Here is an 18,278-nt window from a genome sequence, read left to right on the forward strand (position 1 = left end):
TTTGGTGTATATTTCGAAACTCAATAGGATATCGTATTAGCTTGGATGTGAGATGTAAAAAAAGAATAAAGAGTGATGTTATGGATTTGACTTGAGTAAATGAATGAAGGTAGTACTTTTTATTCAGAACACTGGGTGAGAAGCAGGGTTTTTGTTGAGAAAAATCAATAGTAGATATAAATATTATTTAGGTGAGAGGTTAAACATAGTTTCTAGTATTTCATTTTTTTAAAAATTTTTATTTATTTATGATAGTCACAGAGAGAGAGAGAGAGAGAGGCAGAGACACAGGCAGAGGGAGAAGCAGGCTCCATGCACCGGGAGCCCGACGTGGGACTCGATCCCGGGTCTCCAGGATCGTGCCCTGGGCCAAAGGCAGGCGCCAAACCACTGCGCCACTCAGGGATCCCCTGTTTCTAGTATTTCATATTGGAAATAACTTACTTGAATTTAAAGCCTTTCCTGAATTTTGGATTATTTTGCAGAACAAATTCTAGAAATGATATTACTGAGTTAAAGTGTAGCTATCTATGTTTTTGAAATGCCTTATAAATGAAGACATGTGACTTCTTAAACTTAGTACTTTGGAGAGGAAGTTATCCAAATCCCACAGTGTCTGCTACAGAGTTTACATGTCATGTTATGAAGCAAAAGGTTTGAATTTATTTTTGTTTTAGATCATATTTGACTTTTCTGTTTGAAGCCACTGCCTTTTATACAGTCCTTCAGTTAATTAAAAAAGTAGGTGCATCAATTATATATAATGCCTATTCTGGAATGACAAGAAATTTTATTTTAGGCAAAAAAAGTTACCTTCAAATTTGGCAGTCTTCACTTTTTTTTTGATCAGTTGTTTCCATTGGTAGCAATTTTAGTCTCTGCCTCACTTTTATAGTGTTGTACATACTAACTGAATGAATAGGAGAGTAGTTGACCAGGTGCTTTGACATTTTTAATCCCCCTTCTCAGCCCCAGGAGTATGTATTGGTCACTATTTCTCTAGTGTCTGGGTCCATTAGCATCATTTCTGTAGCATGAAGTAAAGGCTAACCTTTATTTGTTCACCTACTCCTGCCTCACCACATGATGCCCATATGTCTCTTGAATTGAGTTGGTGAATTCCTTGAAAGGTAAAAATGAATCCTGGCCAGTTTTTAAAAATTATACAATCAAAGATTTTACTTTTTTATGTCTGTTTGCAGGCTTTCTACCTTTATTTCAGCCATTATGGATAGGTTTTCTGCTGATAAAGTATCATCTGCAGTAGGAATTTTTTTGGTTTTTGTTTAAAAAATTTTTTTAAAGATTTTGTTTATTTGTTCATGAGAGACACACAGAGAGAGGCAGAGACACAGGCAGAGGGAGAAGCAGGATCCCTGCCGGGAGCCTGACCCGGAACTCGATCCTGAGACTCCAGAATCAAGGCCTGGGCGGAAGGCAGATGTGCTAAACTGCTGAGCCACCCGGGGATCCCAGACTTTGTTTTTTGAAGGTCGATTTATTTATTTTAGAGAGAGAGGCAAGTGGGAGAGTGGGAGAGGGAGAGACTCTCAGGCAGACTCTACACTGAACATGGAGCCTGACATGGGGAACAATTCCAGGACCTTGGAATCATGACCTGAACCGGAACCAAGAGTTGAATGCCAAACTGGCTGTGTTAGACACCCCAGGACTCAGTTTTTATAGTGCTGTGATATTACATGTTTTAGCCTGATTATCATTCATTCATTCATTCATTTTAGCCTGATTTATAGAAGTTTCTCTTTGGGATATTTATCAGGGATGGGAGAGACAAGTTTGTCATTATTCGTTTTTAGCCATAATTTCATTGAGAGTGATTGATTATGTGAACATAAAAGGAATAAAGCCAGTAGTTTTTAAGCTCTAGTAAGAGAAATATATACTATATGGACGAGAGAAAATGGTACAACTGAAGAGGGATGAACTAATTTGATGTATATTTATTAGTAATTGTCATGCTTCTGAAAACAAAATGAAATTTCACCATGTTGTATATTTTTGGCTTACCATTTTATTTAGAGAAATTAGATTTTATGGCTATTTTTTAGAAAGATTTTTATTTATTTATTCATGAGAGACACACAGAGAGAAGCAGATACTAGGCAGAGGGAGAAGTAGGCTCCCCACGGGGACTTGGATCCCCAGACCCCAAGATCACAACCTGAGCCAAAGGCAGACCCTCACCACTGAACCACCCAGGTGCCCCAGATTTTATGGCTATTAAATATTTTTCTTTTAAAGTGAGCTCTGTACCCAGTGTAGAGCCCAATTTGAGGCCTAAACTCTTTACCCTGAGATCATGATTTGAGCTGAGATTAAGAGTTGGTTGCTTAACTGAGCCACCCAGGTGCTCCTAAGCCAGTATTTTTAATATGATTGCAGAAATGAACTTAATACAAAATTTGCTTGGAATAATGACTCTACTACAAGAAGCAGCAGTCCTATATTTTGGTGCATTGGAAGAGTTATTAACTGCTTCTTCAAAATTCCAATAAATAAGGTGAATAAATTACTCCTTAATAGTGTAACATTTCATGATCCTGTTCAGCCAGCTTATACTTCTAAAGCCTTGATTCTGTCATCTTGTAGTTCTGTGACATCTAAGTAGAAAATCATGCTTTTATTTTAATTTTTTTTTCAGGTCACTGATAAACACTGGGTAGACCAACATGTCAATGGAGGTACCTGCATAGGGACAAAATTTAGTATGGGTTGATCAACACTTCTTAGACAGTTGTATCCAGCAAGATGTAAATCTACTTAATTGTCCAGTGATCTATCATAATAATAATAATAATCATCATCATCATCATCATCATCCATTTTTCCCTCCAGTGGTAAATACACCAGATGAATTGATTATTTATGTAGACTTTATTTTTAAAAATAGCTTCATTGGGGTATATTTGATACACTAGATAGATAGATAGATAGATAGATAGATAGATAGTCCTAATGGTTTAGATGTATCTAAAATGTACTATTTAAAGTATATAATTTGGTAAGTTTTTTTTTTAAGATTTTATTTATTTATTCATGGGTAACTTTTAACATATATGTACACCCATGAAACCTTAGCTACAATCAAAATTAAGATATGCATCATTCTTAAAAGTTTCTTTATTTCTTTCGTAAATTTTTTTCTACTTTCCCCCGACCATTGTTCTTCTTTCTGTTATTAAGGATTCATTTAAAAATTATAATAATAAAAAAAAGTATAATAGGAAAAGGAATAATGCAGTAGATACTGGTTGTTTTTTGTTTTTTGATTTTTCTTTTGTGACTCAAGTTAATTATTTCAAGATACTTCTTTTTTTTGTTTTTTAAAGATTTTGCTTATTTATTAATGAGAGGAAGCACAGAGAGAGAGAGAGAGAGCGTAGAGACACAGGCAGAGGGAGAAGCAGGCTCTATGCAGGGAGCTCGATGTGGGAGACTCGATCCTGGGTCACCAGGATCAGGCCCTGGGCTGAAGGCGGCACTAAATTGCTGAGCCACTCGGGCTGCCCTATTTCAAGATATTTCCATGTTGTGTTTATTAGTAGCATCTTCTTGGGAGGAAAAGTAAACTTTAGGCTTAAGATTTAGGGCTTCATAATCACATGTCCTATATATTCTTTTCCCCCCTACGGTAGAGTTTGGTTTCTTCAATTGTATAATCACATCATTATACAATTAGGTTGTTTTCTTTTTTTAATATAACATTGTATGTTAAATCATCTCCCATGTTATTACATAACAGAAACATACACATAAGTTTAAATATCATGTCTGTGAGGTGAACCATAATTTATATAATCAGTAAATAATTTGTGGGGCTCCTGGGTGGCTCAGTGGGTTAAGTATTTGCCTTTGGGTCAGGTCATGATCCTGGGGTCCTGAGATAGAGCCTGTTTCTCCCTCTCCTGCCTGCCACTCCCCCTGCTTCTTTTCTCTCTGTCTTTCTCTCTCCCCCTCTGTCAAATAAATAAGTAAAATCTTTAAAAAAATAATTTTGTGATATATACATATGCATAAATAAAATACATATATGTGTGGATTTTTTTATCTATTTCCTTAGGCTACGATTCTCAAAAGTAACCTTACTATGTTAAAACACAACATACTTTAAAGATAATTAATATTTTTGACATATAGTTATGGCAGGGTATAGTTATGGTATAGTTAGGGTATGTTGCTGCAAACAGTACAGGAGCATATCCATTTCATTGTATCTTGAGTTTCAGGTATTTCTATTTTTTTTTCTTTAAAGATTTTATTTTTTTATTCCTGAGAATACACAGAGAGGGGAGAGAGAGAGAGAAGCAGGCTCCATGCAGGGAGCCTGACGGTGGCACTCGATCTTGGGTCTACAGGATCATGCCCTGGGCTGTAGGCAGCACTAAACCGCTGAGCCACCTGGGCTGCCCCTATTTTTTTTTAATATTTCATCTATTTATTTAATATTTCATCTATTTTTTTAAATATTTCATCTTATTTATTTATTTATTTAGAGTGGGAGCAGGAAAGAGGGTCAGAGGGAGAGAGAGAAAAAGAATCTCAAGCGGATTCCACCCTAACCATCATGCCCATTGTGGGGCCCGATCTCGTGACCCTGTGATCATGACCTGAGGTGAAATCAACTGATAAAGCCACCCCAGCACCCTCAGGTGGTCCCTGAGAGTGTATTTTCAGTTGTATTTGCTAACATAGGTCAAAAGTGCTATTTCCCAGTTCGCAAAAGAGAAAATTAGCAGATTTTAATTGGCTGTGGAAGAATGCTTAACATTGGTAAAATAATGATGTTATGGTTTGTCTAGAAAATTAGCAAAGTTTTAATTATTACCCATTTCTCAGTTGTAGGAATGTAATAATTAGGAATGTTTCGGGACTTTTTTTTTTCTTTATTAGAGACACACAGAGAGAAAGGCAGAGACACAGGCAGAGGGAGAAGCAGGCTCCATGCAGGGAGCCCGATGTGGGACTCGATCCCGGGTCTCCAGGATCACACCCTTGGCTGAAGGCGGCCCTAAACCCCTAAGCCACCCCGGGCTGCCCAGGACTTTGTTTTTCAAAGCCTTTTAATCTTTTTCCCTGTTTAATATTTTTGCATTATGGAGTATGGAAAAGGAATGAAGTTTTCCTATTTGTTGGAACACAAAGGATTTTATTGTAAGAAGACTGTAGAATTTACAATTATTATTGTTGTCACTTTTCTCCAATAGCATTACTTATGTGTGACCATAGTTAGATATCCTGATTTTTGTGTTTGAAATTTAAATAAAGGATGAAAATCATATCAGATACTTTTTTAAAAATGAAATTATAGAAAAATATGTATAACATAAAATTTGCCATCTTAATTATTTTATTTTTAAAAAAGTTTTATTTTATTATTTTTTAAAGATTTTATTTATTTATTCATGAGAGACAGAGAGAGGCAGGCTCCATGCAGGGAGCCCAATGTGGGACTCGACCCCAGGCCTACAGGATCACGCCCTGAGTTGAAGGGACATGCTCAACCCCTGAGCCACCCCGGCATCCCAAAAATGTTTTATTTATTTAAGTAATTTGTACACCCAATTTGGGGCTTAAACTCACAACCCCAAAATCAAGAACCACATGCTCTTCCAACAGAACTAGCCAGGCATCCTCCATTTTAATAATTTTAAAGTATACAGTTGGGGCATCTGGGTGTTTCAGTGGTTGAGCATCTGCTTTTGGCTCAGGTTGTGATCCTGGGATCGGGTCTCGCATCAGGCTCCCTGTGAGGAGCCTGCTTCTCCCTCTGCCTATGTCTCTGCCTCTCTCTCTGTGTCTCTCATGAATGAATAAATAAGAAAAACTTTAAAAAAAGTATACAGTTAAATGGTACTAACACATTCATCTTGTGCAGCCATTATCACCACACATCCACAGAACTCTTCATTTTAAAAACTGAAAATCCGGCTATTACAACAACTATAACTACTCTATAACAACTCTTCATTTTCCCTTATCTTGAGTGTCTGGAAACCAACCAACCTACCTACCTACCTTCCTTCCTTCCTTCCTTCCTTCCTTCCTTCCCTCCCACCTTCCCTCCCTCCTTCCCTGTTTCCCTCCCTCCCTCTCTTCTTCCCTCACTTTCTTTTCTTTTCTTCTTTCTTTCTTTCCTTTCTTTTTTTTTCTTTCTTTCCTTTCTTTCTTTCTTCTTTCTCTTTCTCTCTTTTCTTTCTTTCTTTCTTTCTTTCTTTCTTTCTTTCTTTCTTTCTTTTCTTTTAAAGAATTTTTTAAAAATATTTTTTATTTTATTTATTCATGAGAGACACAGAGAGAGAGAGAGAGAGGGGCACAGACACAGGCAGAGGGAGAAGCAGGCTCCATGCAGGGATCCCGATGTGGGATTCGATCCTGGAACTCCAGGATCATGTCCTGAGCCAAAGGCGTACGCTTAACTGCTGAGCCACCCAGGCATCCCTTTATTTTATTTTTGATATGTCCTTGCATATCTTGAATAAATAAGTACCACTTGGTCATGATATATAATCCTCCTAATATGCTCTTGGGTTCTGTTTGCTGGTTGGTTGGCTTTTTGTTTTTTATTTCTTAAATTATTTTGAGGAGTTTTGCATTGATATTGGTCTTTCGTTTTCTATAATGCCTTTATCTGGCTTTCCTGTCAAGATCATGCTGGCCTCATAGAATGATAAAGGAATATTCTTCATTTTTTTGGAAAAGTTTGAGAAGAATTAGTATTCCTTTTTAAATGTTTGGTGGCATTTCCCAATGAAGCCATCAAGTCCAAGGCTTTTCTTTTTTTCTTTTTTTGAGTATGGATTCAGTTTCCTTACTAGTTATATGTCTATTCAGATTTTATTTCTTCGTGATTTAGTCTTGGTAGATTTTGTGTTTCTAGGAATGGGTCCATTTCACCTAGATGATCCAATTTGTTGTTGTTTAGTTATTTTCTTAATATTGGCTGTTGATTTAATGTTCTACTCAGAATTCTCTAATCACTTGAAAAAAATCTAGGTCAGTGATTCTCAACTAGAGATGCTTTTACCCTCCAGAGGACATTTGGTAATGTCTGGAGACATTTTTTGTTGTTATAATTTGATACAGGGGTAGAGAAGGAGTGCTCGTGGCATTTGAAAGCCAGAGACCAAGGATGCACTTGAACATCCCAAAGTTAACAGGGGAGCCTTGTAGCAAAAGTTATTCTAAAATGTCACGAATGCCATGGCTGAGCAACCCTGATATTTATCTTATCTAAATGTTAGCAACATTATTAAGATTACTTAAAATTGTTAACACTCAGTCCAGCTAGTATTTGTTGAATACCCACTAGGTATGACTTACTGTATTACTTCTGGGAGAAAAACATTGATTTGAAAGTAAAAGCTAATGAAAATTGTAGTAAGTGCCTTGAATGAGATATATAGGCTATAAAATTGATAACTGAGTACTTCTTAATTAGGTATGAGTGGTAGGCCAGATAAGGTGGAATTTTAGGATATCTGAACCAGGAGGAGAACTCAGCCCTTCACGGATAGGGATGAAATGTATGAACCTTCCAGATAGATTTGCAGCAATTCAAAGGCATTTTAGATGAATAGAGCTCTCCTGTTCTTGGAAGCTCAGTGTTTTGGAGACAGCGCTACATGGTAGTCTGGAATCTGGTGCTGTCCATTAAAATGCTTGCTCAGCACTTGGAATGTGGCTAATGTGACTAAGGAGCTGAATTTTTAATTTTATGTAATTTTCGTTTATTGATGTTTAAAAATTACTAGTGGTGTTCATATTGGGAACTGCAGCTCTGTGACAAAATCTAGATCATGCTAATTTTGTAAGGTTCTGAAAAGGCATTTAGATTTTCTTGGCATACAGGAAATCCATTGAAGGATTTCAAGTATGGATATGACATGATTAAGATGTAAATTATAAAAATGCTTTGATATTTATGGTATTGCTGGATAAATTAGAATTTACATTTTACGTGGGGATCATAATGGATAATAGTTGAACATGGCTAACTGGCTCCTGAATGCTACCAGTTGAATTCAGAGCCTTGTGCTTTCACATGCAGTTGTGTGGGTCATTGAGCAAGTTGCTTAAAACTCTTTTGTACCTCAATTTCCTTCCTCATTAATAAAATGGAGACAGTTATAGTATTTATCAAAAGGTCATTATGAAGGTTAAATGAGACAAATCCATTTAAAACTGATAAAACCTGATATGTAATCATTAAGGGATTTAGAAGCAACTGCTGCCACTGTTACTACTCTAGTTTTATCAGTATTACAATAAGAACCAGGGAACTACCAACTGCTCTTAGCATCTGTTTGAAGTGACATTTGCACAGGCTTAATGTAGTGTTAAATAAAATGCTTATTTGTGTTCCATTTTAATAGTGTAGATTTTAAAACTTTAGTATTTATCATAAACGTCATACAGGATAATCTCTGGAATGTCTAACTTTATTAAAGTAGGAAAGTCAACTCTTTTAATAAATTAATGTACATTATAGAAAACGAAGAAAATTAGGGGATAAAAGACTTGTTGTGTCATTATCCATGTATTAAATACTGTTAACTCTTTTTATATTTCCTCCTTTTAGTCTGTAACTACCATATTGTTAGATATGTTGTTTTATTTTTAATAATTCCATACAATTGTTTTTAGCTAAAATCTAATTTTAACAATGTTGCCAGTAATTATTGTAATTCTAGATTATTGTCACCTTATTTTTATAAATTGGTAGTAAAATAAGTAACAAAAAATTGGTATTATAGAAAGGTAGTCAGTTGAGGTAAGACATGTATTACTTTTCTTTCCATGTAGTTTACTTTTTATTGTAATATAATTGACATTTAACATTGTAAATTTCAGGCATACATCCTGTTGATTCGATATACTTACATTTTGTACTGTGATTATCACCATTACCTTAGCTAACCCCTCCATCATGTCACGTAGTTATTCTTTTTTGTCGTGAGAACATTTAAGGTCTAGTGTCTTAACAACTTCCAATTATATAATACAGTATTGTAACAATAATCACAATGCTGTACATTACATCCCCGGAATCTTTGTTCAACATTTCCCAAATTCCTCAACCTCCAGCCCCTGATAATTACTATTCTATTCTTTGTGTCTAGGAGTTTGTTTTATATTCCACATTTAAGTACTATCATGAAGTATTGGTCTTTGCCTGTCTGATTTATCTCACTTAGTGTAATGCCCTTAAGGTCTATCCATGTTATCGCAGATTTCCTTATGGGCTGAATAATCAGTGCATGTGTGTATGTACATCAAATCTTCTTTAATCATTTGTCTGATGTGAAGTTGTTTCCATATCTTGCTTATTGTGAATAGTGCTGCAGTAAACCTGGAGTGCGCTTAATCTTTTCTTTTTTTTTTATAGAGAGGAAGGGGGAGGGAAGGAGAGAGGCTCTTAAGCAGGCTCCACATCCAGAGCGGAACTTCACACGAGGCTGATCTCACGACCCCTAGATTATGACCTGAGCTGAAATCAAAAGTTGGATGTTTAATTGACTGAGCCATCAGGCACCCCAGATCATGCTTATCTTTTTGTTATCTCGTTTTCATTTCCTTTGGATATATACCCCGATGTAGGATTGCTGAGTCATAGAGTCCAGCTGAGTGTAAGCCTTGTATTATTATGTCTCCACACAACCTGGGGCTCAAACTTATAACCAAGAATCAGATGCTTCACTGAATGAGCCAGCCAGGCACTTCAAGCTTTGTATTATTTTGAGGGATCACCTTGGATTGAATTTTTAAAAATTTATCAGGTACCAAGATTGAGTATGTTTCATCATTTCCTTAATTTTTCCTGGGCTCTCCTTTTACTAACATCTTCAGGATGTTTTATAAGGCAGCTAATTCTTAGGGCATCTGGGTGGCTCAGTTGGTTAGTGTGACTTTGGCTCAGTTTATGATCTCGGGGTCCTGGGATCAAGCTTCTAGTTGAGCTCCATGCTCAGTAGGGAGTCTGCTTGTCCCTCACCTTCTACCCCTCTCTGTGCTTCTCCGTGCTCTTTCTCTCGAATAAACAAACAAATAAACAAATAAATAAAATCTTTTAAAGAAAGCTCATTCTTCATTATCACTAACATCACTCTCCTTTAGCCAATTTTACAATCAGCATCATTAAATACTTTTGAAATGCTGATTCTGCTACTGCTGTATTTTGTTGTTGTTACAAATAAGCCTTTAATTAGGTCTAGTCTTTTTTTTCTATATTGTTTTTCTTTCTAAATATAGAATAGATTCATTTATCTGTTGTAAAATTTAAAACATGTTTGAAGTTACTTTTCTGTGGCATTATAAATATAACTGAAAAAGACTGTCCTTTTGGTGCTTGCTATCAGATCTTAAATATTGGAAATATGACAGTTATAAAGGATAATTGAGACAAACTCAGTTTAGTAAATGTTTATTGAGTGATAACTGTTCAAGATTTTGTGTCATAATATGGGAAAATGATGGTAGATATGATGATTCTTGTCTTAAAGAGTTCTTATTTTGTCAGGCACAATGACAATATACTGTTTTAAGTATACTGGAAAATGAGGAGGACATATTAATGACCATATAAATTAGGACAAGTAAATATAATTAAATAGTAACATTTGTTGGTAGAGTTATCATGAGTTCTCATTAGGCATAAGTACTTAGAGGAATAGAGCATAGCTATAACTATTCATGAGAGAAATAACAGGACTAGATGAATTTTCAGCTATCAAATGCAGATGGACAGATTTGGACTCTATCTTAGGGAAAGTAGGGATAAGTGAACATATTCTAGTTAAGTACTTTAAACTGGATGATGAGAGTACTACTCCACAGTGTAATAAGTCATGAAATTTATAAGAATTGATGACACCTGATCAGAGGAGTGGACGATGGGGAAATTAATAGTTTATAGAACATTTTCTTCATCATTGTTAGTTACTGATGATGTAACACTTAATGAGCACTTACTATGTACCAGACACTATTCTAAGCACTTTACTTGCCTTAGCTCGTTTAATCCCTATAGCAAAGGTATGAGGTAAGTATAATTATATCCCTTTTATTAGTTGGGAAAACAGATACAGAAAAATGATGAAAAATCTTGCCCAAGTTCATCTAGCTACTAAGTGTAAGGGCTGGGCTTGAATTCAGCTGGATATTTAACATTTATTAAGTGATAATTGTGTCCCAGGCACCATCCTAGGTGTTATACAGTGCACTGCACTGCTTAATCCTTAGGACAGCCTTCATTTACAAATAGGGAAATGGGTTCAGAAAAGTTGGATAATTTGAATACAGGTCTGTCTCTTCACAGCTCATATGTGGAAAGCTGCCTTTTTCTTGAATTCTCACAAGGTAAAAAGCACTACAATACTCAGTGTTTTTAGGATCGGGACTCTTAATCATTTGATGAAAGCTATAGATCTACTTTGCAGAACAGTGAACACATAAACATACATATTTTTATTGCAGTTTTAAAAAAGTCCAAGGATTGTTTTAATGTAGCTAAAAGACCCTCACTTGTAAGATTCATTGCTCTAGCCTAGATTACCTTTCCCTTGCAAGGGTGCTCTGTTACACTCTGGTCCTGATTCTTGATATAGGGAAGTAGCCCAGATGTTACTTTATATATCATATGTTCAGTGGACAAGCCTTATTAAGATTTTTGCCTACTATCCATCATGAAGTACCTTTTTTTTTTAGTTTTTATATATAGGAGTTCAAACCCCTTTTTTTTTTTTTAGCTTGGCAACTGCACTATGTGCAGTTTATTTATATCTTGGTTTTTAAAAATTCTGGGTCTGCTTTTCTGCCTGTCTTGTTATATACTGAGTAATGACATTTATGAAAGTTAGGATTTCTTATTAATATTCAGTATGAAAAAAAAAAAGAAAAAAATATTCAGTTTGAATTTGCTCATAAATTGTTAAATCACATACTTAATTAAAATATTATTTAATATGTATTTACCTCATTTTTCTCCTTCAAAAGAAGGATTAACCTTAAAGATATAAAAGTTGTTCTGTAGTTAAATGTCATTTATAAATTGCTTTTCAATTTCTCTGATAAGAAAATAGTAGAATAATCAAGGCCTTTAATCTCAAAGAACTTTGAAAATGTGTTGCATTTAACTCTGGGATATTCCCCCTCAGGTCCATTTATAATACTATATGTACTGTTGTTAAAAACAAAACAACTGATAGGGACCAATTTAAAATGAGAGGAGTCCTGAGAAATTGGACTGTCATAAGCAACTGTGTGGTAAATGGAGTTGTAATTATTTCAAGAAAAAAGAAAAAATATTATTACTTAAAGTATGGATTTATTATTGCTGTGAAGTTGGTGGCATGAATAGCGAGGTGATTTTTTACTGCAATCTTTGATAGACATAAAAATGTTTAACTTCCACCTCATACACCCTTTTTATCTTTTATTTATTTATTTATTTATTTATTTATTTATTTATTTATTTATTTCCTTTTTATCTTTTAAAAGCACATTCTGGCTGTCAGAAATTCTGTAGGTAAGAGATTGGAAGGATTACCATCTTTATCCATTGTGTCATTCTCTGTTTAATTGCCATATAGTATGTGGAGTGTTCAGTAGAAGGGTATTTAATTTCTTTAACCGTTAAACATCCAAAGAACTTTTGTGTTGGGAATTTGAAGATTTGCAAAATCAGCAGTACATTTTAGTCTTTATTTGTTCAATAAGTTTTATTTAGTAATTTTTTAGAAAATTCAGAAAAGTTAACCATGTAGTAAATATTTCAGATCTTTTAAAAGATTTCTTTATTAATTTGTGAGAGAGAGAGAGTGCTCGTGCACGGGTGGGGGTAGGGTGACAGGGAGAGAATCTCAAGCAGACTGCACAAAGGGTAAAGCCCATCACGGGGCCTTCACCCCACAACTCGAGATCATGACCTGAGCCAAAACCAAGAGTGAGATGCTTACTATATGTGCTACCCAGGCACCTCCTTGTTTGAAACATTTAAAGTCCCAATTTAGAGAGTTTTCCCTTGAGGAAGACATGTATTAAAAAGAAAAGGAAAGAGATATAATGGTGAAATGTATGACTGAAAGATTATTCAACTGTTAATTCCAGAAGAGGTCTTGAGGCCAAAGTCCTTTTGAATACTGACCAAGCATTTTATTACGAGTACTAAGTATTTTCCAGAAGAAGATAATAAATTACATCACAAAAAAAGGGTTTGAGGGCAGCTTACTTTCCTCATGCTCATGTTTTGGGCTAGGTTCTCAGGGGGAAAAAGTGAAAAAGAGAGAGAGAGGTCACTTAGTTTGTGTACTATGATGATCTTTGACTCTTCTAGGGGAGTATGGATGACATGCCTCACGTGCCTTGGGCCTGTTCCAGGGCAACTTAATATTGACTTTGATAATGTAATTGGATCTGTGCTTATATTTAGTTGAATACCAAGTTCTAAGTTCTAATACGTTGGGACTAAAAACAAATTCATTTATTTTGGTTAGTTAGATAAATTGTTCATTAGCAACTGAGAGATCAATAAAAAGAAAAGCAAACCAGGGTAGCCCAGGTGACTCAGCGGTTTAACGCTGCCTTCAGGCCAGGGTGTGATCCTGGAGACCTGGGATCGAGTCCCATGTCGGGCTCCCTGCATTGGAGCCTGCTTCGCCCACTGCCCGTGTCTCTGCCTCTCTCTCCCTGTGTTGTTTCTCATGAATAAATAAATAAAATCTTAAAAAAAAAAAAAAGAAAGAAAGCAAACTAGAGTTTAAAAGAAATTAAATTGCAATGCCTAGTGCCATTGCTGTTGTTAAAGCTCTACCAGTAATCTCCCTACTGACATACAACCTTGTGCATAGTGGAAAGCTAAGAGTTACTAGTTTTTTTGTTTTGTTTTGTTTTTGAGTTACTAGTTTTTATTTGTGAAAATGGTTTTACTAAATGGTTACAATATCTGTAGATACTCCTTACCATTCTTTGTAATTTTTCTCATGACAGCTATCCCTAATTGATTAAGGTTTTACTACTGACTTGGGAAAGGACCTTCAAATATTCTTTTTCTTTTAATTCCACTCCATAACATAGAGTGTTAATACTAGTTTCAGGTGTACAGTATAGTGATTGAACAATTCCCTTGTCTGCTGCCATCTTCCCTCACAAAAGCAGGACCTTGGAATCTTAAGACAGTTCTCCAGGCTAGTGTTAACAATGAAAAAAGTAAAAAATCCATTTGCTATCTTAGCCTACTCCTTTTCTATACTATAAGGCAGCTCTGACCACTTTACCTGGTATTTATGAGTTGATATTCCAAGTCAATTTTACTGTCAAAGAGCCAAATTAAAAATAGTGAGATTTAGTGGAATTATACAGTATTTATATATACTCAGTTGCCTGAGTGGCTCCTTGTCTGCAGGCACTGTCATAAGTGCTTGTTACATCCTGTTCCTTTCCTTGAGTACTATAAGCAGGCAAACAGATAATGAGAATGACAGTGATGATTGATTGCTCTGAGTGGCAACATGGGCAGAGAGGATAATGTGATCCTTGTTTTCCTTGGCTACATCGTTGGTGTAAGTAGGATTTTATAGGTCAATCTGGAAACCTTGTCAACTAACCAAGTTTCAAATAGATTTTGTTCACTATAAAATTAATAAATGCCTGCTTGAAAAAAGTGAAACCCAGTGTAAAGTATGAGTGAAAAAAATGACCTATATTGTTGCCACAAAAAGAGTCATGCCACTCATTTTGACATATTTCTTTCTTTTATATATTTTTAAAAGATTTTATTTATTTATTCATGAGACACACAGAGAGAGGTAGAGACAGAGGGAGAAGCAGACTCCCCACAGGGAGCCTGATGCAGGACTCGATCCCTAGACTGGGCCCCGAGCCAAACTCAGATGCTCAACAGCTGGGCCACTCAGTTGTCCCTGACATATTTTAGTTGTTTTCCTGTACACTTAAAAAAAAAATCTTTTGAAATTAATGTACCTTAATTTCATATCCCTCTTCCTTACCTTAAAATTATAAGCAACTTCTCATAAAAAAAATCTTTCCAAATATGTAGTTAAGGATGTAATTACCCATTCCCCAAGGGATAATATATTTTTTACTGTTATAAATATAATGTTTAAATAATATTTAAGCAGCTGACTCATAGCTTTAATTTTTTTCTGGCTAAATAATGGCAATTAAGAAAAACAAAATGAAAGTGTGAAGAGATTGAATGTCTGCTAGAGAAATACCTATATGTAGAATTTTTCTAGATGCTATATATTTTTATACATATATATAAAATAGAAAAATTTAAAAGTAATCCAGATACATTAAAAAACCTTTGTTCATACTTAATGTATAAATTATAATTACGTTTTTTGTCTTAGCATATCATACATATCATTTCATGTCATTATAGAATTATATATTATAACTCCTATGGTATTTTCACGACAGCTTCTTTTTTTTTTTTTTTTTAAGATTTTATTTATTTATTTATGAGAGACACTAAGGGAGAAAGAGAGAGGCAGAGACACAGGCAGAGGTAGAAGCAGGCTCTGTGAAGGGGGCCTGATGTGGGACTCGATCCCAGGACTCCAGGATCACGCCCTGGGCCGAAGGCAGGTGCCAAACCCCTGAGCCACCCAGGGATCCCCTATGATAATTCTTAATAGCTGATTAACATTTATCTATTTAAGGAAACTGGAGAATGCATATCATTTTACAAAAGCAAATAATTGGGGTGCCTGGCTGGCTCAGTGGGTAGAGCATGTAATTCTTAATCTTGTGATTAAGAAGATTGTGAGGGGGTTGTGAGTTCCAGCCCCACGTTGGGTACAGAGATTATTTAAAAATAAAAATCTTAAAAAAGATTAACATGGGGCAGCCCCGGTGGTGCAACGGTTTAGCGCCGCCTGCAGCCCGGGGTGTGATCCTGGAGGCCCGGGATCGATGCTTCTCCCTCTGCCTGTGTGTCTCTGCCTCTCTCTCTCTCTCTGAATAAACAAATAAATAAATTTAAAAAAGAGAATAATATGGAGGAGTTTATAATGAAAAGAAATAGTCCCCTGCTTATTCTTCACCCTCTAGTCTTGCCCTTCAGGGGCAGTTTGTTTTTTGCCATTTTTGCTTTTAGATACTCTGGCATTTCCTCTCTATCTCTAAATAAAATGGTTTTCTACCAGTGTTTGATTTGTCATTACCTATTGACTCTGCTTTGATGAATGATATTTCAGTTTTCTTAAAATCCTCTCTTCTTTCCTCTGTTTACTCTCAATATAGTTAAGTCATTGTTTTTGGTCCCTTAACAACTAAGCCAATTTTTAGAACATAAAATTTTGGTGCTTGATAGAAATCATATTCTATTCCATTAATTAATTTTGGGAGAGAAAGCTGAACAGGAGGAGGAATGGTGGGAAGGGCAGAGGGAGAAGGAAAGCATGCAGCCCTGAGATCATGACCTGAGCCAAAACCAACAGACACTTAACCCCCTGAGCCACCTAGGCACCCCAAAAATCATAGTCTAAAATGACACAGAACAATGTTGTTTAATTTTATGTCTTGTTTCCTTTTTAACTATTGCTTATTGAACATTTATTCTTTTTTTTTTTTTTTCTGGTGTCACCTTTAAGAGAATTTCTAATGTGAACCTCTATATTGAAAGAGAATGATAATCTCCATGGAATCTTTCCTGTGAGGTTGCAGGTGTTTTCATCTGGCTTCTGAATAAATTAAACTTTAGGAAAACCTTTGTTTCTCATCCAAATGTAGTTTTAGGTATGGTGTCAATTTGTTCTCTTGGGATTTTCCCCTTTGTATTGATTAAACCTGAATTATGTTAAGAGTACTGAAAAATATGTTTTTAAAGATTATGAGTTTTCCTTTTAGAACCAGTGATCATTTCCTTAAAGAATCTTCATTAGAGGGCAGCCAGTTGGCTCAGCAGTTTAGTGCTGTCTTCAGCCCAGGGCGTGATTCTGGAGACCCGGGATCGAGTCCCATGTCAGGCTCTCTGCATGGAGCCTGCTTCTCCCTCTGTCTGTGTCTCTGCCTCTCTCTCTAGCTCTGTGTCTCTCATGAATAAATAAATAAAATCTTAAAAAAAAAAAGAATCTTCATGAGAGGATATAGGAATTTATTTCATTATACAATTTGTGAATTGGTCCATTTTCCACTAACCAGTAATTCGGTATTAAGTTCCATTGTATTTGTTCCATTTATTTCTTGACAAGGGTTTCATGATTTACTTTTAGTTTTGCTGCACTTTGTGCTGATTTGTTTTTGTGGCCATATCAATGAAGCAGATAGAGTGATTTAAAGAGTTTTGTTACGTCCTGCTATCCCTGTAGCTTATACAGTTCCTTTGTATACTAACCTTGCTAACCAAAACTGATCTAAAACTCATTTATTTCATTTATTTATTTATTTATTTATTTATTTATTTATTTATTTATTTATTTATGATAGTCACACAGAGAGAGAGGGAAGCAGAGACATAGGCAGAGGGAGAAGCAGGCTCCATGCACCGGGCGCCCGACGTGGGACTCGATCCCAGGTCTCCAGGATCACGCCCCGGGCCAAAGGCAGGTGCTAAACTGCTGCGCCACCCAGGGATCCCCCATTTATTTCTTTTTAATTTAATATTTTTCTGTTCTAAGAATAATCATTTTTTGTGTATATATGTAATACAACTCATGTACTTCATGCTTACAGATGCCCTATATACCAAGTTAAATTGTATATTTAAAAATAATTTTTGCACCTGTGGCTCCGTCCGTTAAGTGTCCTTCCGTTAAGAGTCCGACTCTTGGTTTTGGCTGAGGTCGTGAACTCTGTGTTGGGCTCTGCCTTCAGTGTGGGGTCTGCTTGAGGATTCTCTCTCTCTCTCTCTCTCTCTCTGTCTCCCTCCCTTCCTCCCTCTACACCCCCTTACCCCTTGCTGCATGTGCACGTGTTCTCTCTTTCCTTTTTTCTCTCTCAAAAATGAAAGTAATAATTTGTATGTTGTTATAAAGATTTTTATGAACCTAATGTTTAATTTGTGGGTAGAATATTAGTAGCGTCAAATTTTTTTTTGTATTAGGCAATATATTAGGTACATTCCTAATTTTATCTATAGTCTTCATTACATCCCTCTAAAAGATTTCCTTATTTTGTATGATGGGAAAGTGACACATCGACTTATTTGCCCATAGTAATACACCTGCTAAATGATGGAGCTGAAGTTAGGTATGGTTATGTTTTTTCCTGTCATATTTTTGGTACCTCATCTTATA

At 35.7% G+C, this 18,278-nt stretch overlaps 1 protein-coding gene across 11 annotated transcripts in view; it reads left to right on the forward strand.

Moving 5' to 3' along the window:
- EIF4G3 (eukaryotic translation initiation factor 4 gamma 3) overlaps positions 1 to 18,278 on the forward strand; it is a 331,329-nt gene that overhangs the window by 104,223 nt on the left and 208,828 nt on the right. Inside the window, exon 2 of one of the 11 annotated variants that reach the window (XM_077899269.1) lies at positions 2,663 to 2,702. The exons of the other annotated variants lie outside the window; for them this stretch is intronic. Within the exon in view, the coding sequence (XP_077755395.1) occupies positions 2,691 to 2,702 (12 nt within the window). The 5' untranslated portion in view covers positions 2,663 to 2,690. The remainder of the gene's footprint in view (positions 1 to 2,662; positions 2,703 to 18,278) is intronic. 11 annotated transcript variants of the gene reach the window in all.

This window comes from Canis aureus, chromosome 5, assembly GCF_053574225.1.
Source record: "Canis aureus isolate CA01 chromosome 5, VMU_Caureus_v.1.0, whole genome shotgun sequence".
Classification (NCBI taxonomy): domain Eukaryota; kingdom Metazoa; phylum Chordata; class Mammalia; order Carnivora; family Canidae; genus Canis; species Canis aureus.